General features: G+C 38.8%; 2 protein-coding genes across 3 annotated transcripts in view; both read right to left on the reverse strand.

Moving 5' to 3' along the window:
• Positions 1 to 23,416, reverse strand: part of gtf3c6 (general transcription factor IIIC, polypeptide 6, alpha) — a 1,355,101-nt gene that overhangs the window by 262,422 nt on the left and 1,069,263 nt on the right. The gene's annotated exons all lie outside the window — the stretch shown is intronic.
• Positions 1 to 23,416, reverse strand: part of myh14 (myosin, heavy chain 14, non-muscle) — a 42,599-nt gene that overhangs the window by 8,962 nt on the left and 10,221 nt on the right. For both annotated transcript variants that reach the window (XM_079837450.1, XM_079837449.1), the window contains exons 3-36: positions 22,620 to 22,826; positions 21,063 to 21,219; positions 19,763 to 19,790; positions 19,154 to 19,271; positions 18,249 to 18,296; positions 16,998 to 17,090; positions 16,835 to 16,898; positions 15,871 to 15,969; positions 15,606 to 15,749; positions 15,267 to 15,481; positions 14,037 to 14,189; positions 12,472 to 12,645; positions 12,191 to 12,364; positions 11,988 to 12,102; positions 10,995 to 11,066; positions 10,346 to 10,551; positions 9,090 to 9,211; positions 8,696 to 8,765; positions 8,316 to 8,476; positions 8,119 to 8,227; positions 7,408 to 7,539; positions 7,092 to 7,298; positions 6,871 to 7,008; positions 6,311 to 6,434; positions 5,354 to 5,525; positions 5,047 to 5,259; positions 3,257 to 3,401; positions 2,928 to 3,134; positions 2,533 to 2,637; positions 2,081 to 2,233; positions 1,740 to 1,988; positions 678 to 890; positions 316 to 528; positions 44 to 205 (exon numbers count right to left, since the gene is read on the reverse strand). In XM_079837450.1, the coding sequence (XP_079693576.1) occupies positions 44 to 205; positions 316 to 528; positions 678 to 890; positions 1,740 to 1,988; positions 2,081 to 2,233; positions 2,533 to 2,637; positions 2,928 to 3,134; positions 3,257 to 3,401; positions 5,047 to 5,259; positions 5,354 to 5,525; positions 6,311 to 6,434; positions 6,871 to 7,008; positions 7,092 to 7,298; positions 7,408 to 7,539; positions 8,119 to 8,227; positions 8,316 to 8,476; positions 8,696 to 8,765; positions 9,090 to 9,211; positions 10,346 to 10,551; positions 10,995 to 11,066; positions 11,988 to 12,102; positions 12,191 to 12,364; positions 12,472 to 12,645; positions 14,037 to 14,189; positions 15,267 to 15,481; positions 15,606 to 15,749; positions 15,871 to 15,969; positions 16,835 to 16,898; positions 16,998 to 17,090; positions 18,249 to 18,296; positions 19,154 to 19,271; positions 19,763 to 19,790; positions 21,063 to 21,219; positions 22,620 to 22,826 (4,962 nt within the window). The remainder of the gene's footprint in view (positions 1 to 43; positions 206 to 315; positions 529 to 677; positions 891 to 1,739; positions 1,989 to 2,080; positions 2,234 to 2,532; positions 2,638 to 2,927; positions 3,135 to 3,256; positions 3,402 to 5,046; positions 5,260 to 5,353; positions 5,526 to 6,310; positions 6,435 to 6,870; positions 7,009 to 7,091; positions 7,299 to 7,407; positions 7,540 to 8,118; positions 8,228 to 8,315; positions 8,477 to 8,695; positions 8,766 to 9,089; positions 9,212 to 10,345; positions 10,552 to 10,994; positions 11,067 to 11,987; positions 12,103 to 12,190; positions 12,365 to 12,471; positions 12,646 to 14,036; positions 14,190 to 15,266; positions 15,482 to 15,605; positions 15,750 to 15,870; positions 15,970 to 16,834; positions 16,899 to 16,997; positions 17,091 to 18,248; positions 18,297 to 19,153; positions 19,272 to 19,762; positions 19,791 to 21,062; positions 21,220 to 22,619; positions 22,827 to 23,416) is intronic.

A 23,416-nucleotide genomic window follows, 5' to 3' on the forward strand; every position in this document is an offset into this window, starting at 1 on the left:
TTTTTATAAATGTGTTATGGTTTATGTCAATGAACTAACAAACCTGGAGACGTTTCATCTGTCTAAGTGCTTCCTCTCTGCCCCTATTGGCTGTTTCCACCTGAGCCTCCGCCTCCTGCAGCTCGGTCTCCAGTTGTTTCTTGACCGTCAAAGCCTGAGCTCTCTGAGTCTTCTCCTCTTCAAGCATTGTTTCAAGCTCTCGCACCTGAACAAGTAATAGAAGAAGAACTGTGAGAAACAAATATAGAGCAGGAGAAAAAAGGAGGCCAAGATCAATTCAAATCGTCACTTCTTCGTTCTGCTGATTGTAGTTACCTGTTTGTTAAGTGCTCTCCTCTTTTCTTCTCCTTTCTCCTCCTTAGTGCTGATCTCTCTCTCAAACTGAGCTCTAAGGGCCTGAAGGGTGACCTCCAGTCTGAGGCGAGCGTTCTCCGCCTCTGTCAGCTCATCCTCCATCTCCTGGGTCTGTTCTTTCAGAGATTGTGCCTCTGTTTCCAAAGCCCTCCGAGAACGCTCCAGCTCATGAACCTGAGGAGCCGAGACAGACAGGCGGAAAAAAGAAAGACAATAGTTTGAATTGCAAAAAAGTCAAAGAACAGAATATGTTTATTGTTATTACTATGCCATTACATGTTAATAACATCTGTATAAGCACATTGGTAAAAAGCAAGCAGTACATTTTTGCCCACGTCATCTTGGGCGTTGACAAGATGCTCCATCTCCACGCGGAGCTGCTTATTGGTTCTTTCCAGCTCATTTCTCTGCTCTGTTGCTTCCTGTAATGCTCTAGAGAGAGACAAGAAGCGTGTTTCTTTCTCTCGACTCTCTGCTTCTGCGCGGTCTCGTTCCTCCAGCAGCCGAGCACTCACTGCCTTCTCCTCTGCCAAACACTGAAGGTTAAATGTCAAAGGGTGATGAATATTTGGAGCTGCACAACTCATTTTTAATCAGAGGTTTTTACTTTTTTAAATGACCAAATATGAATGTATTCATCAATCTTTCCATCAATACATATAGCTATCTATTCTTACATCCATCCAACCACCATTTAAACTGTCCATCCATCCCTCCATCGATCCACCAGTCAATCCATCCCGCCATCATTCCACCAGTCAGTCCACCCATGCATCCCTCATCCATCCATCCAACCACTAGTCCATCCACCCATCCCTTCCTTCATCCACCAGTCCATCCATCCATCCAGCAGTCAATTCATCCCTCCATTGATCCAGAAGTCAATCTAACCATTTATTATTCCCTCCCTCCATCCATCCATCCATCCATCCACCAGTCAATCTATCCATCGATTCCTCCATCCACCAGTCCATCCATCCCTCCATCTCTCCTTTGATCCCTTTTTCAAGCCACCCATCCATCCATCCACCCACCAGTACATCATGTATTAGTCCACCCCCCCAGTGAATTCATCCCTCTATCCATCCCTACACCAATCCATTAGTCAATTCATGCATCCATTCATCCACCAGACAATCCATCCATCCCTCCATGATCCATTCAACCATCCATCCATCCATCCAACCAACCATCAATCCATTCATCCATCCCTTCATCCACCAGTCCATCCATGCTTCCCTCCATCCATCCAGCAGTCAATTCATCCCTCCATTAATCCAGCAGTCAATCCATCCATTGATCCACTAGTCAATCCATGCATCCATCCATCCACCAGTCAATCTATCCCTCCATCCATCAGTCCATCCATCCATTTCCTACTGTACCTGATCAAATTTTTTCTGTCTCTTCTCCAGAGCAGTGCAGTTTTGTCTCTCTCTCTGCAGAGCGATGGTAATGTCCTCTATCTCTTCTCTCAGCCGTTCTTTCTGTCTCTCTATGCGTTCTTTCTCTTCTTCTTTGGCTCTCTCTCTCTGTGTAGCGTTCTCCAGCTCTCTCTGCATCTTCCTCTTGGTCTCCTCCCCAGCCTCAACTGCTGAATTCACTTCCTCTGTTTGCCTCTTCAGATCAGACAGCTGTATGGACACATAAAAAGAATATGATAAAATGGAGTAAAGATGGTTTGAACAATAAAAGTGTTTTCCTGGATGTGCAAAAGGGTGTAAACCTGCTGGGTATGGTTTTGAATCTGGCGTGTAAGCTCTCTTGTCTTCTCCTCCTCCTCCTCTAGTCTCTCCATCAGTCCAGTTTTCTCTTCCTCTAGAGCACGTACACGTGAGCCCAGTGCCAACTTCTGCCGTGTCTCTTCCTGCAGTAGCTCCTAAAAAATAACACACAAACAAACAAACATTAAGCACGATTAAGAGGCCCTCACATTCACAGTTTCAGAGAGAGATTACAGTCTCGAAGATCTGCTTTGAAATAGAATAACAATCAGAGTAAGCGGAGAACCTCTGGAGGATTGAATTTCCTATTCATCCATCCAACCATGATACAATATATCAAATGTGTTTCTTCAAAAGCAGTTTGGTTAAGCCCCATGAGCCTATTAATATGTAGCGGAAGAGAGCAAATTAAAACACACACACACACACACACTTGCGCACAAACAAAAGTTACCTGCACATCATGTAGTTGGCTCTCCAGACTGCTGACTTCTTTACTTAGACGGTGAGATTTGGAGTCAGATGAGGTGAGGGAACTGGACAGAGACTCAAGCTCTGACTGAGAAGGAGAGATTTCAAAGTTAGAATCTTTTTAAGATTGGTTTGATCCATAGGTTTGATTCAGAGTTCCATTTGAAAATTAAAAATGGACCAGCAATAAATATTTACTAGTTGGTCATCCCAACCTAAATTGGTCACGCTACTGTTTGTAACAAGGTGGTGTACACCAGAGTTCAGATAACCATTTTTACATAAACTCTGATGTCAAACGAAGTGAGAAAGCAGTGACCTTAGTAAAAAAAATGTTTACAATTAAGCCCATTTCCTCTCTCTTTTTTCCCATTTTACCTGGAGTTTACTGAGTCGTTCATCTCGCTCCTCTTTTTCTCTCTCGGCCTGTAAGAGGCGTGCGTTGACTTCCTGTAACTGTCCCTCTGCTCTCTTTCTGCCCCTCTCGCTCTCCATCTTCCCTCCCTGAAATGTCTTCAGTTCAGCACTCAGGTTCAGTCGCTCCTCCTCCAGAACAGCCTTCGCCTTCTCCAGAGACTGACGGGACTGTGGACATACACACATATCAAAGCTTGGACACGTTCCAATACAAACCTTGTTTCCCAGTGAAACAAACAGGCAAACAAACTTGTAAACAAGCTGCATTTGACGTAAATGCTGAGACTCACTCTCTTGGCATTGTCTAGCTGCTCCTGTAGGGAATCTATAGCAGCGGTGTGTTTGATGCGGAGCTCTGACAGCTGGGCTTCGTGACGACGGGTCTCCTCCTCTAAACATCTCTGAAGCTCTCCTAATTCAGCCTCACGACGAGACCTAGACACACACACACACACACACACACACACACACACACACACACACACACACACACACACACACACACACACACACACACACACACACACACACACACACACACACACACACACACACACACACACACACACACACACACACACACACACACACACACACACACACACACACACACACACACACACACACACACACACACACACACACACACACACACACACACACACACACACACAAATGCCTGTGGTTAACTCTAGTCTACCCTTCTGTAAAAGAAGTATGCTTAATTGTTTTGAATCAGCACTTTTAGTGTACTTAAAAATGAAATTAAACTTAAATCTTAAAATTATACATATTTTCAAATTGTACTTGCAGATAATATAGTATCACTATAACAGCCACTTAAGTGTTCTTAAAGAGATTACACATTCATGACAATGTTTCTTAACACACGTAAGTGTGTTTTTTTGTTCTAATAATAATTTGTAATGCTTTAAAGAAGTACACTTATTTTGATATGTTGACTAACTGTCATGTGTGTTTCATGTTCATGTTTCATGTTCTTATCTTGTTTTCTCATTGCCCTCGTGTGATCCTGCCATGTGCTCTCTTGTGTTCTGTTGTCATCTTGTCATTGGTTCATTGTTTAATCATTGGTCACAGGTGTGTCTTGTTTAGTCATTAGTCTTTGTGTATTATATATGTAAACCCTCATGTTTGTCAAGTGTCCTTGTTGAGTACTGTTCCCTGTAACCCTCTGTTGGTGAGTGTCTGTCATGGTTTAAGTCAAGTCTGTTCATCCTTCAAGTCAAGTCTGTTCATCCTTCAAGTCAAGTCAAGTATGTTCTAGTCAACTTTTGTGTTGTATCTGTTCACGTTTGTAAATAAACTGCACTTGGGTCCATCAAACTTGCCTCCAGTGGACTTAACATTACACTAACATACTAAAGCACATGTAAAGTATTTGATAATAGTTTTAACTGTAGTGTTCTATTCAATATTACATTTAAAGTTAATATATTTTAAATATACTAAATTGCAACTTCATTACAAATGTGTAATTACAAATATATTTTAAAATATGTGACAAACAAGCTTCAATAGAAATTACATTAAAATGTATTGTAGTTTACCATAAATCCTTGTCAGTACATTCAGCAGTAGATGCTTCAAAGACAATAAAAGTAATTATAGAATTACATAAAGATGTACTTAAATCCTAATTAAGTGGGTTAAAAAGCACCATTGTACTTAATATAAATAAATAAACAATAATACATTAACATCACATTCAGTTCACACTTATGTACATTTTCTTTAAATGTATACAGCATTATTTCCTTAAGTACACTTTTCAAAAGTATCCTAAAGTGTCACCAGGGTAGACTAGTGACTTTGTGATTATTTGACTGTTTAATGACTGTTTAATATTGAATCTTTTAAATCTATGCCTTTCTTCAGTGGGTATGTAAAGATTTACACACACAAGCGCGCATACAAACGCACGCGCACACACACAGGACAAATGTCCTCATATTCTTACTTCGTAATACTTGTGTAATACCCGTGTCATTATACAAATTCCTCATAAATCACAAAAACAAACAAACACACACACACACACACACACACACACACACACCTGAGCTCTTGCTGAGCAGCTGTAGTGTCCAGTGTATCTTCTAGTTCAGTTCTCAAAGCCTCTAACTCCTCCCCCAGATCTCTCCTCTGTTTTTCAGCTCTCTCCCTCATCCCTCGTTCATTATCCACCTCTTCTTTGAGCTCCGAGACCTGAGACATGGCCTCTCTCAGGGCTCTCTGAGCTTCTGTACGACGTGACCCCTCTTCTTCCAGCCTGAGAGAGAGAAAGAGTGCAAAAGATGTCATTACTGAAGAAGTAGCGGCTGCTCCAGATTCAATACAAGGTAGATTTGTGTTTGTGGTTGTACCGTGTCTGTAGTGTGGTTATCTCTTTCTCTCTTTGGCTCAGGCTGCTTCTCAATTCTGTGACGAGTAAGCTCAGGTCAGACAGCTGCTCTTGAGCCTCCACTGCTTCTCCTTCCATCCGTCTCTTCCACTTCTCCTGTTCCAGACGGCCCTGCTCTTCCCTCTTCAGGCGCTCTAAAGGAGAGAAAGAGACAGTTAGACTTGGTTTACTTTTGAACTATCATTGCATGGAAAAGAAATCCTTTAAAATGAGGTCCGTTCAAAAGTTTGGGGTCAATAAAAACTTTGTCTCCTATGTCTCTCATGTCACCAAGGCTGCATTTATTTGATACAAAGTGGAGTGAAAACAGTAATATTGCAAAATATTATTACAATTTAAAATTCAATTTATTCCTTGATGGCAAAGCTGATTTTCAGCATCATTACTCCAGTCTTCAGTGTCACATGATCCTTCAGAAATCATTCTAATATGATGATTTGGTATTTAAGAAATATTTCATATTATTATCAATGTTGAAAACAGTTGTGCTGCTTGATATTTTTGTGGAAACCGTGATACTTTTTTTTCAATAATTTACTTTATAAAGTTTTAAATATGGATATTTTTCTTACACAAAACCATTGCTTCGCTTCAGAAGGCCTTTATTAACCCCCTGGAGCCGTATGGATGAACTTTTTTTTGGGCTTCAAATTTGGGTTGCCATTTACTGCCATTATAATGCTGGATTAGCCAGGCAATTTTTTAAAAACTCCAATTGTATTCGTCTGGAAGAAGAATGTCGTATACACATAGCATGGCTTGAGTGTGAGTAAATCATGGGCTAATTTTCATTTTTGGGTGAACTATCCCTTTAATGAATGCATTCTTGAAATCTCAGACACAAAGCCCAAATTCAACATATCCAATAAATCATCAACAGTGAAATTTTTCAATGTTTAATTAACGCAAAGACTGTTACCTTCTAAATCAGCGATGACAGCTTCCTGTTTGTTTTTCAGTTTGTTAAGACTCTTCACCTTCTCCTCTTCCTCTGTTTGTTGATCTGACACTTCATTCAATCTCTCTTCCAGCTGTTTCTTCTCCTGAGAAAGAGAAAGAAAGAAAGATTCATGAACCACTGTAACATTATAGCTGCATTTCTTCAGACAAATAAACAATCCTCTTCTCTTTAAAGTCATTATGAAATCAGAACTGTCAATTCTTACTTTTTTATGGAATACTGCAGTATTTATTATAATCTGTGCACATCATTATTTTTTATTTTTTAATAAATGTGCCTCGTAATCTTTAATCCAAATAACCCTTCCCTCTTGCAGCGACATCTCTTCTCTGATGACGTGATTACTGGCGCGAGGGCCGGACACCACAACCATCCAATGATCCAATAAATTCACAATGGGCAAAATCCAGTCCCGCCCTACCTTTTTTCCTTGTTCGAAAAGCTGTATCACTCGGATATACATCACAATAGGAAAAAAAAGACTATTGCAACTTCTGTTTCATGCCGACTTCAACTACCTTGCTAAATCTGTCTCTCTGCTCTCCCAAAGTCAAGGTCTCGGCCTCAAGACTCTTCACTTTGCTTTCCAAGGTGACTTTCTCCAGCTGGAGGCGCTGACGTGTCCCCTCTTCCTCCTCTAGTTGTTCTTCCAGATCCTGAGAGAAAGAAACATTAATCTTGACAGAAGATATTCAAAAGTGGACAACAGTCACTGACAAAAAACGTCAATCCTCCTCACCTGCACATGTTGCTGTATTCTCTTCTTCTCATTGGTCAGCTGAACGGCCCTCTCCTCTTCTTCCTCCAATCGGCTCTCGAGCTCTCCCAACACATCTTCAAGCTCCTGTTTGCGATTGGCCAGCCGTGCTCTCATTTCCTCCGCCTCTGCAAATAACTCCGCCTCTGCCTGCAGCTGGTCAGTCAGCACTGACTTCTCCTCCAACAGCTGTCAAGAAGGCGTCCAGATGAATGTGGAAATCAAATAAATAAATTTTCTTCTTTTGGTTTACCAACATGCACAACAAAAATGTGTGAAACAATGAAAATAAGGTCACCTGTTGGTTTTTTTTGTCCAGTTCAGTAAAGTCAAGCTCTAGTTTACTCAGATTGTCTTTGGCTTTCTGAAGCTGTGCTTCCCGAGCTTGAATCTCTTCATCTTGACGGGTCACCTGCAGCAAGGGCTTCACCTAGAGGAGAGGTCAAAGGTCACAAAGCAAATTAACCCAAAATACATGAAGCTGTAAAAACTGTAAAAAGTGCCAGCCTGCAATTGTTACCTTAATGTGTTATTTTAAAGCATTATCTTACTAATAATGTTTTAATAATTTTAATAAAAATAATGGTACAAGTAAATAATACGGCTGTCATTTTTGTTGTGTGTTTATTTTGTTACTGAGAGGAAAGTGCGCAGCATTTTACATATTAACCTAAACATCGCTCTCAGCAGCATGGGCGGTGTCTGGATGATGGTAACAGTATAAGGCTGCAAAGGTATTTCCTATGTCTTCTGCATGAATATATATAGGGGCATTGAATATAATATGATATAATATATTATATATCGGGGCATTGAATCTCTTTCAGTGTTGTACATTATTTATGCACGAGTGCGAGCACAAGCAATAAGTTACTGGCTGCAGTTCACTTAGCGGCCACCGGTGTCGCTAATAACAAGGGTTTCTGAATTCTATAACCCCTTTAAGATTCATTATTAGGCCTACTTAGTTTTTACTTTATATAACATGTTGTGTAATGCTTTGTGTTACCTTGGTGAAGAGCCTCCACCACTGCCAGTTTCTGAGCTTCAGGTATGCTGCACAGTTCCTCTGCATCACACGCAGAGCGCTGAGCTGCTGCTGCTTCTTATGGAATGCCCTGAAAGAACACACGTCAGTTAAAACCTACATGCACACATATTACACACCACCAACCTATGACACAAATATACACACGCAGACTTTACCTCCTGGCGAGGTATCCACGTGCTGCGCTCTGGAAGCGGATGATAGTGTCAGTGATCTTCAAGTCTCGTTCTTCCTCCAGATGAGCCAGGACTCCGGCCCGGAAGAACACCTTACTCTGTCCTACCCGGAAAAGATTCTTGTCCAGCTCCAAAGCACTGATCTATAGATACAGTAACAATACATAATCAACAACCTGTAGAATACTAATCAGACATCTGAATAAAAACACTAAAACACCATTGACCTCCCCCACTCACAGTTATTGATCCTAAAGCATCTGTGCTGTTCACATTTATTGATCTGAAACTCTAGTGTATAATATCCTCTATCAGGTCAATATTATGAACTCTTTGATTTAGGTTTGAGTGACATCACTTACCATGAGCTCACACGCCTGTTTGCCATCCATAAAGGTTCGAGGAATAGCATTTGGAGTCAAGATCTCATACCTGAGAGATACACGAACAGAAAGAGATAAGACAAATAAGACAAGACAAGTATTCTCATTTACTGTATGTAAGCTATACTTAAAGTGTAAAAGTATTACATTCACATACACACACACACACACACACACACACACACACACACACACACACACACACACACACACACACACCTAAACCTAACATAAAAACTCTGTTTTTACCATTAATTAAATGTATTTATTTCATTTTTATACTGTTTTATAAATGAGGATCAATTTAGCTCACTAGAAGGTACACATTTGTCCCCCCAAAATAAGGTTAAGTAGGATACACACACACGCATACCTCTGTCTGAACTCCTGGAATGGGATGCGGTTCGGGAAGCCCTGTCTGCAGATCCTTATCCCCTCCAGCACCCCATTACACCTCAGCTGATCCAGAACCAAATGAGGACTCAACTTCCCTGCCTGTGATTATTTAAAGAACAAAAGCTTATGGATGTCCCAATAGTATTTTTTTTAATAAAAATTATAAAAATTCTATAATATTTTCTCTAAATAACAAAAGTAAAACATAAAAATTAAAAACATTACAATTTACAGTAAAAAAAGGCTTTCAAGTTTGAGATTTGCTAAAGATTACATGTAACACTTATTGAATTATTAGTGTTATTATATATTAACCTTAAATGAGTTAAATGATAATAAATCTAATCTAAATGAGCATGCGTAATTAAATATCCAATACCCACTGATAACAATACATTTTAACCAACATTTTGTGCAACCTCGCAATAAAACCTTATCATCAGTTATATACAATATATCATATAGTCTTGAAGTGCCCCCATTATTCTTTTCGTTACCTTTCATGTAGTGTGTTATACAGTTGTTTATGAATGTGATCAGCAAAATTTCAAAGCCCAAAGTGCACAATAAATGTTATTGTCTCTCACAACAACAGATTCTGAACTGCCTGAAACGAGTTATCACTAAGTCCTTAGTAGTAAGTCTTACTTCCTGTTACAAACCTACGTTGGTTTGTAACTAATTTGCATAATGCCAGCCTATGGTCGTCATTGGCTGCCCACGATCAACGTCTTCTTTGCCCCACCCTCAAACACTGTAGTTGTACCTGAGGCCTGGAAGAGTTTGGTTCGTGTTGTTGACATGTTGAAAATAGGCTGTTTTCTGTGCTGCATTTTTACCATTCGTATCACTGTGTATATAAGCACTGAATGGTTGAAATTCAGATACAGTAATGAGTGCTTTGTTTTCGACACGCACTGTGAGCGGTAGACCAAACAGACTAGGCCATCTGGCCAATCAGAGCAGAGTAGGCTTGTTTAGAGAGTTGTTTCAGACACTGTGAGAAAAAAGCTGATGCTGCAAAGTATATTATGAGAAAATTAAAGTGTTTTTTTTAAAGCTTAGAAGCATGTAAACCTATTGTAGGAGACCTCTAAAAGTAAATTAGTAAACTTTAAAATAGCATAATAGGGGCACTTTACAGATATGTTAAGGAGAGAGAGATGTGAAGAAGTTCTCACTAAGAAAGGAGAAGTACCATGTTCATTTTTCAATTTCTCTTTCTATTCTTACCCTTTTCTCATGGTTGGGGATGATGCAGCGCAGGAAGTTGGGGTTGGTGTTGCGGAGGGTGGCCATCAGTTTAGTAAGGGACTCTTTGTAGAGTTGCCCCACTGTGCGAAACATGCCCTTCTTCGTCTTGAACCCAGCGGCCCCGAAAGTCACCGGTCCACTGTTCTCTCCGGACGACACCTGGTCCAGACCCACAATCCTCTCCACTGACAAGCACAAAACAGGGATGTTATTATCTAAAACGAAAATACTATTAATGTAATACCATACAACTACCATTTTTTTTTCTGTTCGGTTAGAAGTCTCAATATGAATGTGTTGAAATGAAAACTTTTTAAAACTTTCCAAACATAAAGAAATTCTGTGTGGATTTCTACATTACAAGCACTAAAGATGCTTTACGGAGAATAAACTACAGGCAAGCAGATCACAACCATCTAGTCTTATAAACTAGAATTAGTTCTATAACAATCCATAAAAAAACAACTACACATTCTACTAAACTACAGTAAAAAAAAACAACAACAACCCACACATCATATCACAATCTGATGCAATGAAAGAGTGAGAATGAGAGACAGAGTGAAGGGCAAATCATGATTAGATGAAATGATGGAGAGGTTAAAAGAGGAAGGGCAGAAAAACCTACTGCTGTCAGAGCCATTGGTTTGCAGTGTGGCATAAGAGTCAAAAAAGTACACACGAGGAAGAGTTTGAATATCTGAAGAGAAGAGAAGAGAAGAGAAGAGAAGAGAAGAGAAGAGAAGAGAAGAGAAGAGAAGAGAAGAGAAGAGAAGAGAAGAGAAGAGAAGAGAAGAGAAGAGAAGAGAAGAGAAGAGAAGAGAAGAGAAGAGAAGAGAAGAGAAGAGAAGAGAAGAGAAGAGAAGAGAAGAGAAGAGAAGAGAAGAGAAGAGAAGAGAAGAGAAGAGAAGAGAAGAGAAGAGAAGAGAAGAGGAGTTAGTCCATAGTAGATTACAATGTTAAATATTAGTAATAGAATAAAACATATTTATTAACATTTCATTATTAAACATTTATTAATAAATAACACAATTATATAATCCCTTTGACTGAGCTGGAAACATTGATGCTGTAATTAAGTTTTACAATTTTTATTGTCTGCACCTTTTTTTTATTGTATCAAGCAATCGATATATTGTTGTTGTTGCTTTTAATAATATGTGCTTGTTATTTATTTAGACAAACAATTATTATTATTAATTTGTTTCTTTTCCTGCTTCTGAACCTGGAACTTTGGGAAATTATTATTATTATTATTAATTTATAATTTATGTTATTATTATTAATAATAATAATAATAATAATAATAGTAATAGTAATAATAATAATACATTTATTTATTTACTTACTTAGTCTTAACCTAAATAAATTGTAATTATTATTATTAACATAATTATTACTAATTTATTCATTTTTATCAAATACAAATTATTATTATTGTTATATTTAATAGTATTCGTTTTTTTCTGCTTCTGAACCTGAAATTTAGAGAAAGTATTCTAATTACAGCATAGTGTCTATTAAGCACCTATCAGTGCAAAAAACTTTGCCAGTGTAGCAATGATTTACCACACACACACACACACACACACACACAGGCATAAGAACACGTTTCCCTTACCCTCCCTCCAGAGCTCAGAGATGAATGGGTCAGATGACTGATGCAGGAGAGATGCCACATTATCGTTCAAAGGATCCATGTTCTTCACCAGCCAATCAGCTGCCTTATAGTCCACCTGACAGAATAAGAAAGTAAACAAGGTCCATTTCATGTTGAATAGAAAAAGGAGAACTGGAGAGCCTGAGGTGGTAAAATAATCTGACCTTGCCAGCATAGTGTACAATGGAGAAGTCGGCCTCTTCTTTAAGCTGCCGGGGCCGCATAAACTTTGAGTGTGAACCCTGCTCAGCTGACAGTTTGTCCACAAATGAGCGATCAGTTGCCCTTGGAAACCAACACTCCTCATCCAACAATGCCAGCACACCAGGAGGATGAGCCTATGGACCAAACCAATCAGAAACACTATCAAGACACTGCATGTCAAATCAGGTTGTACGACAGCGAACTATGATCTACACACACACACACACACACACACACTGACCGGTCTCTCAATAAGGTCGATACAGGGCTGAAGATCCAGGCCGAAGTCGATGAAGTTCCACTCGATGCCCTCTCGCTGATACTCCTCTTGCTCCAGTATGAACATGGTGTGATTAAACAGCTGCTGCAGTTTCTCATTAGTGTAGTTGATACATAACTGCTCGAATGAGTTCAGCTATTGAGAGAGTCATAGAGAATAAAATTCATCAGTTGCAGACAATAATTAACTGATATTAAAAGGAGGAGTTTGTAGGATTTTTTTGTTAAAATTCACCAAGTTTATTGTTCATTGACTACTATTAGTATGCCCTTCATGGGTTTATCTCCCCCAAAACCCTGAGAGAGGTCCGCACAGATCTGTCAATCTCTTTCCAGCTCGACCAATAGCGTGAGTTTGGGGTGTGGCTACTGTAGTGGAGCCAGAGGGTGTTTAGCTGGGGTGAGACCATTGCTGTGTTCGAAAATCGCCCCCTATACCCTCATTCACTATTTCCTACATTACTCCAATAATATAGTCCACTTGAATGAGTGAATGAAAATGAGTGAGTGAATTCGGACACTGAGTTTACCGGAAGGGCTGTCGTTGCATAGTGTGTGCTTGCCGTTTAATAATTCTTTGAAACGTAGCAAACTGGCAGCTCCAGTAGTAATGAAATTAATTTATTCAATATAGTTCAACTCTGCCATGGAAACTAGCATGTATAAACCTTAAATAATCAATTTACTTGTATGATATTACGCTGTAGCCACATTGGACCAGCTGTTGGGAAAATGGATGGATGGATGGATGATTCAGCTGTGGGTGCCATCTACTGGAAAGATGCGGGAATTCATTCAGCGTGCGACTCTCACAGTGCATTATGGGTATTCTCTAGCCGTTGAGCGTACATCAGTTGTATACTCATTATTGCGGTGCATTATGGGATTGAATAAGTGCACTCAATAATGTCCTCTATGGTTTCGGACACCACTACAAATGGCTGTCACCTCAAATAGTGCCCTATTTATGGGTATAGGGGGCGATTTCGGACACAGCCCATGACTGATGCATTACAATGACATTCAGTCTCGGTTACAGAAGTGCAAGGCAATAGCAACACAGCTAAATGGATTCCTAAAATGTTGAAACTTATTGAAAGTGGCCTACTTTTACCTGTAGAGATGTGGCTTCAGTTGGGTCTAATGAGTCTATGGCTGAATCCGAAATCGCCCCCTATACCCTTAAATAGGGCACTATTTGAAGGGACAGCCATTTGTAGTGGTGTCCGAAACCATAGTGGACGTTAATGAGTGCACTCATTCAATCCCACACTGCACCGCAATCACGAGTGTACAGCCGATGTACACACAACGGCTGTCCTATTTCACTCACTCGTTTTCATTCACTCCTTCAAGTGAACTATATTAGTGGACTAACGTAGGGAATAGTGGGTTCAGGGTGCGATTTCGGATTCAGCCTAAGGGTATTTGCAAGGTTGCTTGAAAATATGCTTCATTTTTGTAATTCTGCTAGGTGCCACTAGTGTTGCAGAAACTGCATACATCACCTTTAAAACCCTGGCTCACCTGGAAGATCTCAAATCCGGCGATGTCCAGGATCCCGATGAACGAGGCTCCCTGACGCTGCCTGCGGTCCAGGGCTCTGTTGATCCGGTGCACCAGCCAGCGGAACAGACGCTCATATGTGGCCTTCGCCAAAGCTTCTATCGCGAAATCAGCCTGGACATGCAAAATTCACAAAATGTATTGTTTCTGTCCAACAGCATCGTTGAAGCAAAATTCAAGTCATTGTATTTGTCCTCACTTGACGAAATGCTGCATTAAGTGACAAAATGACAGCCAATCAGGACACACTAACTGGGCATGAAACATTGAGTGTCAGGGTTCTGTCACTTCGGTCTGTTTATTTTTGGGTTGGTGACAGAGCTCTGACACTGCTATGTCTTGCCTTGTCATGGTGAGCGTGAGGTTTCGGAATTCGCTCGGGCCGTGCGCTCCTCTGTCCACGTGAGTTGTTTTGTGTGCGGAGCGTAGTGTTCGGATCCTGACATTTTGGTCTAGTTTGATTTTGATTCTGTGTCGGGATTCAGACAATCATGCTCTGTGTGTTTGTCTTCTGTTGTCTTGTTGTGCGGGCGTGCGGTTTATGTATGCTCTTCTGTCCGTGTGAGTTGTTGCGTTCTGTGTACTGTGGATTGTGTTTACATCAGCAGCATGCTTTCTCGTAGTCTTGTGTTGTGTTGCATGTGGCTCATGTTTTCATTGGCCATTTTCATGTTGTAGGAATACATTACATTATATATATTTAAATGTAATGTATACCTGTGATTTCAAGGCTGAATTTGTAGCATAATTACTTCAGTGTCACATGATCCTTTAGAAATCATTCTAATATGCTGATTTGCTGCTCAAGAAACATTTCTTATCATTCTAAATGTTGAAAACAGTTGTGCTGCTTAATATTTTTTTGTGAATCATAGTAAAATCTAGAATGTGTATCAAGAAAGGTGAAGAGTACATTTTTAAATCAAGCTGATTTTAAAATACAGTCATGTGGAGAAGGAATTTGGACCAATAAGATTTCACTGTAGGTGGAGCTGTGACTATCACAATGTTATGGAATGCGACACTGTGCATTAAAAACACTGAAATAAGACTGCAGTGTGAATATTTAAATGAAGTCACTGTCAATCTTTTTAGTGTAAAACAAAAACAACTGTAGATAAGGGAGTTCTCTTCTCTGGGTCAGTCTACAGCGTACATCTGTAGTATTTTTAAAGCACTACATGAACCCACCTGCTGCTTGGTCTGGGCCTTCTGGACGTACTCGCGGCCAACTTTAATGCGGGGAGTGAGAATGGCTCGGCTGAACTCCAGTACACTGATGCCCAGCAGGTGGCAGAGCTTCTGTGCTGCTGTGTCATCCGGCATTGAGGCCTGATCTGTGTTCTTCTCTTTGTTAAACGTGATGTTCCCAAACTGCAGCACTGCAGAGATCACCTTTAACATAGCTGAAAAGAGAGAGAGTGAGAGATCAGGATGGACAAATTAATTTCTTCAGTGATCAAGTACATGTTTTATGAAATCTTGCAGAAGTTTCCTTCGAGATCTATTTGAGACCCTTTTCTCCCTTACATGTGGATTCTTCCTGGGTGAAGCCCATGATGGTCACTGAATCCATTGTCTGAGTGAAGTTTTCTGAATCACTCTGACCCGGAACAGGAAGTGACCCCCCGCAGATGAAGCGGTACTCATCTGCGCTGCCCAGCAGAAGCTCCTCTACAGAGAGGGTGTGAAGAAATAAACACAATGATAATGTTTCCATTAGAGAGAACTTAAAAAACTGTATATTGTGACGCAGTTGTTTTGTGTGCATTTAGTGTTTGTGTGGTTTACTGACTTCTCATGGCCTCAGAAGCTCCAGAGAGGAGCTGGTAGAAGATGTGGAAGGTTCGCTCGTCTTTAGCTTGCCTAATGGCTCGAGACTTCTCCAGCAGATCTGATATGCAGGTTAATGAAAAATGCACCGATACACACTTTGTTTACTGTACATTAGGGGCCAGATTTATTAAACAGGGCAAATTAGCATCTGAAAAAAGGGCAGATGGGAGTGGAAATGAGCAACGCAATCTACCAAGAGCAGCACAAATTAGCGTCTGGTTTAAAACATGCTATTTTTTGTCCGTTAAATAATGGTGCAAATACCAGTAAATTGACTAGTAAATATATAAAGGGGTCTTATAATTCCCCTTTTTACAAGATGTAAAATAATATCCCCAGAGTGTGTATGTGAATTTTCAGCTCAAAATACCCCACAGATAATTTTTTGTAGCATGTTTAAACTGTCACTTTTTGAGGGTGAGCAAAAATGCAGCGTTTTTGTGTGTGTCCCTTTAAATGCAAATGAGCTGCTGCTCCCTGCCCTCTTTCAAGAGGGCGGAGCTTCAAGAGCTCAAGTTAGCAGCAGACACGCACTGAAAATGTTCAAACCGGAGTCGGACAATGACGGAGAGACTCAAGAAGAAGTGACAACATGTAGAATGCAACAGGACGTTTCTGAATGGAAGGTTGATGAATTTATGAAACTTATGTGAAGTCATCTTCAAGTCATTTATTAGCATATTCTGTCATGATAATCTATAAATTGCTCATGTGGGAACTGTTGTAAGATAATATATGATGCATGAAGATAAAACACGTATAGTTTAGTTTAATTACGGTTATAACTTATGTTGTCATCTTTTATGACATACTATTAGTACATACATAACATTATCGTTATCTATTCTACTAGAACTAGCATAACTTTTTTATTAATTATCAACTGGTGTAAAAGTCATTTGTAGTGGATGTTTCAAGGATACAGGTCTCAATATTAGCACCAACAATATATCCAGCGACATCAAAATTGATTCTGATGAATTTGCCCTAAAACAAATAAAAAAATACATGTTAGACCAGATCAAAGCATGTGATCAAGATATAAATTTATGTGATGATAGTTAGATATGCTGTTTCAGGGCTTACAAATCTGGAAGAGTTGTCGTTTTTGACCGTTTTGGCATTGCCGAAGGCCTCAAGGATGGGATTCGCTTGCAGTAACTGTCTCTCCAGCTCCCCCTAGATATGGGACAGAAAGAACAGCATGTCAGTGCAGGAATATTACCTACATCACAGCTAAAAGCCCAGCATAATCCCAGCATCAGCATATGACTGCAGCCAAACCATCATCACACTCTTTTGCAAAAACATACGCATTCACTTGACTAAATTGAGACTTACCACAGACTTCTATTATTGTCATAACCCAAATATTAACTCAAAACAAGGTTTTCAAAGCAAGAAACAAACCTCCTAAAGGTGCGCAGATGTATTGTAAGGGTAGCGTGAGTGACAAAAAAGTACTCAAATCATGTTCACGTCAGTTTGTAAAATCCCTTTTATTGTACACACAAAAAAAGAGATTTGGGCACTTTTTAAGTGAACAATTCATATGATTTTAGATATTTTAAAAACTATTTTCTGAAATGTTTTGTTTTAACTATAGAAATGTAGAAAAAAAATATAGAGAAATATTTTTCATTGCAGTTTTCAATTAAAAGTAAAAAAAAATTTAAATGTACCTTCAATTTCGCATTTGATTAATTAAAAAAAAAAACACCGTCTTAAGCAAACCCTAAAGGAAACTACATTTTATTCATTTAGAATTAAGTAATGTCTGGGAACAATTTCCATTGCATTTTTCCTCGACTTTGAAATTTGTCCTCAAATTAAAGCTAGCTCAGGAACACACACACACAGCTGAAATGGCAAACTCATAATTTTGCAGCTCAGCAAAAGAAAAAAAATTCCATATTCAGACTAAAGCATCTCCATCTAAGCTCTGAGGTTTCGCTCTCACCCATATAGACTAGTATGGTCTATATAGGTCAAAAAATACCATAGCAAAGCTTTAATATGTATACAGCGCCCCCTACAGACCCAGAGTGGAAGCATTAGAACACAACCATACTCACATACTGCATAGTCTGTTAGTCCACAAAAAAAAGAGAGAGAGATGGGGTGGTTGAACACACAGGGGACAAAAAAATAGAACATATTGATGAGCAAAAACATAAAAACATGGTTAAAAAAAATAAAAAATAAATCCAAACACATTAATTAGACATATGATATCACACATTATGAGGTTAAAGTGGCAGGATGTGAATTAGAATTGCTGCAGTTGGAACTTGTCAGCCGGATGTGCCAGTCATGAAGAGAAAAGCCCCCACTCACCCTGTTCACAGCACTACTGCCACGACCCAGAGAGCGCGTACCATCCATCTTCAGCACAGAGCAGAGGACAAAGAGGAAAGAAAGCAAGAGCAGAAAGAAACAGCAGGACCCAGGAAAGAGAGGAAACAGGGAGAGGAGAGCAACCAAGAAGAGCGAAAATTGAAATATTAGAGAAAAGGCGCAAATGAAAGGATTTTTTGAGGTTTGTATTTATATAGCAAACAGATACACCAACATTTACAGCTTTATAATTCAAGAGTTAACAATGGCCTGTGGGTAGTGTGAAAGAGAGAACAAACTGGGAGGAAAAAACTTAGAAATATTGGGGGATTTTATATAAAATTATCATACTATATTATAATTCTTATAATTATTACAATTCAATTTTAATATTTTTTATTTTTTATTTAATTTTTACTTTATTTTTTGTTTTTGACAAAGTAGAATAAGATTTTTAATATCAACCATTTACTGGTTATTGGCTACAGCATAACAAATAATCATCAGCTTATCGTTACTGGCCAGAATTTTAATACATTTTGTGCATCCCTATAAAAAACTGAAACTTAATATTTAATGAAATATAATTTGGGCAGATTTAATAAAAAAAACTAAATAAATACATTTCTAAAAATTATTTTAATGATTTTCATTTGTGGTTCCAGTGAAAATATTGGCATGGCAAGTACAAACATGAAGTACTGCCCCAACCGGTCCCCAACCGATCCACAGATTTTTTTTAAATGATTAAATGTAACCATGTAGCATAACTTTTATCAGCAAACTAGAGACAGCAAATAAATAAATAAATAAATAAATAAATAAATAAATAAATAAGAAAGGTAAGCATGTGCTGACTTGTTTTAGAAAAGCAGAATGCAGAAATATTTGCCTCCCGTCCTCACCTGTAGGGCGATGTCTTTGGGCCGTCCCAGAGTGCCAGACTTGTGTGAGGACGCCACATGGGCCAGATACTGAATCACTTTTTTAGTGTTCTCCGTCTTTCCTGCACCAGATTCCCCTCTGAACACACACACACACACACACATACATAAACAGAACAAATAAACCACCTTTTTCTGTAAACTAGGTTCAGACTATTTTTAGATTTATTCAAACAAATACTGGCAGATGACTTAAATGACTTAGCTGGAAACTAATTTGGAACAAAATTAGAAATATGTGCCAGTAAATGGTAAGAAAATAAGTAGAAAAACATGATTATATTGTATGAATAAAATAAGTTACATTATACATTATAACAGGCCTTAGGGATTAAACAGAGTAAGGTCTTGTTTTTTGTGGCCTGTAGGCTTCTGCTTTGTCTACTAAGAGAATCAAGTCAAATACCTGCGGCTCAGTCTTACATCTCTCCTTAAGCTGCAAACCATCTTAACTTCTCCACATTAAATGCTCAATTAAATGTTCATTGATTTTTCTAAACTTGCTGCTGTAATAGCACAAATATGTAGTCAAACTCAAGTATGCAGTGGCCATAGCTAGTGGAAACTCACGTGCACAGGATGGCCTGATCTTCTCTGTCTGTGTGAAGAAAACAAAGCACATGAATAGTGACATTAGAATGACCAATGAACATTTACAGTAATTGCTCTTGATTTAAATATGAATTTGAATTGTGCGAAATTTGTGAAAATTAAACATTTATTATTTAAGAGAAAACTTGATGCATATGTAATAAATATGCTTAAGAGTATAATAATGTGATTATTATGACTCCAAAGTAAATAAATAAAATAAGATGAAAAATATAAACAAAAAAAACCCTTAAATGTAAATTACAAATGTTGTCATGGCAACTGCTTAAGTTTAAGTACCAAGGCTAATAATTTTTTTTTTAAATGACTAAATTACTACAAATTAAAATTACAATGAAAATTGAAAATATAAAAATAGAAGATAATTCAAATATACTATAATAGTATATAAATAAGACTAAGATAACATTGCACAGCATCAAAACTGTTCATCATAGGGCCCTCATCACTAGACGGTGGTTCCCAAACTTTTTCTTCCGGGCTTTTTCTTTGAGGCACAACACACTGTGGTCTGTCTTCATTACTCATGGATGAACTGGTAAAACCGAGGGCGAGATATGCCTTGTCATATTTTCTTTCCTTGAGGCTGTCTAGGACATGACAGAGGAACGTTGCAGATCCATTTGTCCTTTGTGTCAGAAATAGAACGGGGCATCAGTTTACTGTTGGAATTTGTTGTGTGCAGTGTAGACAGCATCACTGATTATAATGGGTTCTGTTTGCTTTTGTCGCGTCTCACTGCTCATGTCTGGTGTAGACAGACATGTTGTTTTGGTAGTTGTGACGTTTGAAGTAGATGGCAGTCCTTTGCTTTTCGCAGAACTACGCATCATTCAGTTTATATTTTTACATGTCTTCCTGAAATACGTAATTCTGATTATTTAATTATTCCACCACAACAACCACTACAACTGGTAACAGACTGAGTTAAGACCCGTGACATAATCGGCATGGTTCTTTTTCCCAGAAAACACACACACACACACACACACACACACACACACACACACACCGGTTAGGCGAGTTTATTAACCACGGACACACCCTGACGAGCAGGATCCAGGGTGAAAATGCCAAATCTCAGTGTCTCAGTCATGCCTGGGGTTTCCCACTGTTACTAAGTGTGTGAAAGATCTGAAACTTCATGTAGCAGCATGAAACTGGTTCCTTCTTTCGAAATATTTTGACGCAGAGGTGTATGAATAAATTCACATGAACTGAAGCAGGCCTATAGCAGGTTAGTTGGTTGCCATGGTACCTTGCAGCATGCTCCTGTAAGCCGCCTCCGATATGGCGTAGATGTGCGGAGGCATCTCATGCCGTTTCTTCCCACGATACATCTCTATGATGGATTCTGTATAGATGGGCAGGTTTTTATAAGGGTTGATCGCCACACAGAACAGGCCGGAGTATGTCTGTGGGACACAAACACAATAATTCAGACAGTTAGTAATAATGATGTTGTATATGTAGAAACTATTCTTGGCAGAGACAGAACACCCTCAGACCGCCCACAGTCTCTTCACTGACTGCCTAATGGATGCTGCATACAAAACTAGCAGCCACTTGCTAAAATCAGAAGCTTAGATCTGAATGGCCGCTATTACCCGGCTTCCTGAAGTAAAGCACATTTTGAAACCAAGTAAAACCAAGCACACTACGTGATTTTAAAGGATTAGTTCAGTTCAGAATTTACATTTCTTGATAATTTACTCACCCCCCATGTCATCCAAGATGTTTATGTCTTTCTTTCTTTCTTCAGTCAAAAAGAAATTACGTTTTTTGAGGAAAACATTCCAGGATTTTTGTCCATATAGTGGACTTCAACAGGAACCAATTGTAGCTTCAATGCAGCTTCAATTTTTTAAAAATTCTGAATTGAACTAATCCTTCAAGGAAAAAAACTAAATCACTGGATTTCCCAAAGTTTGCAAGATTTCTTTTTAAAGAGCTCTAGGTTTGCACAATTCAATGTGAATATTATTATTAAAAAAATACTAAACAAAATAAGAAATATTACTATAAACCACTGAGCTTTTATTTTGGTGGAAAAACTGTATATTCTGTTTTGTTTTCTGTGATATGTCACTTTTTATATAATATTAATGATAATATAAAATAATAATAATAATAAATGTACCATATTAAATTTAGCCAATTTTACTCTGCATCTAATTTACTTTAAAAAGATTGTAGTTGACATTAAAGTGAAAAAATGTAACCTAATAGTCATATTTACACACACACACACACACACACACACACACACACACACACACACACACACACACACACACACACACACACACACACACACACACACACACACACACACACACACACACACACACACACACACACACACACACACACACACACACACACACACACACACACACACACACACACACACACACACACACACACACACACACACACACACACACACACATTTATATACATATATATATGCATATACATATATACATATACACTGGTCTCAAGTAATTCTGTTGACAGATGCGTCATGAATAAGGGCCCTTGATCTTGTGTTTGTCTAAGAGTGTCTGTTCATGTGTGTTTCTTGGCTGCGTTCTACATGAAACCTGAGCAGAAATTCAAACCGTGAGCCTTTGATGAACACACGCGTGTACTGTGTGTGTAACACTATCCTTCTCGCTTACTCAGAGAAAACCCATACACACATGCCCACACACACTCATGTGATGGCAGGGCAGAGTCGTGGGCATGTGTCAGGACTGAATGATCGCTAAAAGCATGTGGGGAACAACTCTGGCTAAAGGGAAACACTTACATATATGAGTCCTGAATAGTATCTCTCTCGTAGATTGTGTAAGACAGAGGCCTCATTGAGGCATGTGAGATCAGCCATATCTTCAACTTTACTGAAACGGGGAGGGTTCATCCGCTGGAGCTCCTCCCTCGAAAGCGTCATTTTCTTCCCAGTGTCAGTAAGCTCCACCTCCACCTCGTCGCCCCGCTCCTCGCGCACACTTGCAGACTGACCAAAGGAAACACAGGCAGAAAAAGAAAGGATGATGAGAGATTAAATGAATGTGCTCTTTGTAAAAGGTCTTTCATGGAACATGCGCTACTAACTCCACATTAGCAGCCAATGTGTCAGTGTCCTAATATTAATGTTAAAATCATGATCACTGTAAAGTCAAATGTCTGATGTTGGCTCAGATATGATCTCAAGTACATCTCAATGTGCATTTAATGCGGGTAAATGTAAAATAACTATTTCAAAATTTTTGAATATGCCACATTTACTGCAGCCAGCTGGGGCCACTATGACCATGAACCACAACCATGAGATCAATTAAATTTAGATTAATTTCATGTTAAATATCAATTTCAAATGAGAGTGAAGTTAACATTTGGAGCTCAAAAAGTCCAGTATTTATCTTAAAAATAATTGTTTTTAACCTTATTATTACATATTATTATAACCGAATTATATACAACTATGTTGTCAGTGCACTACAAATAAACTGGTTCTATGTCTTTATTTAGTCATTAAAACGTACAGATTTCTTATCCCCACAGCAATGAAAGGGTTAAACGTCAAACCACCAAGAGTGTAAAATA

The sequence above is a fragment of the Gobio gobio genome (genome assembly GCF_949357685.1).
Source record: "Gobio gobio genome assembly, chromosome: 15".
NCBI classification, from domain to species: domain Eukaryota; kingdom Metazoa; phylum Chordata; class Actinopteri; order Cypriniformes; family Gobionidae; genus Gobio; species Gobio gobio.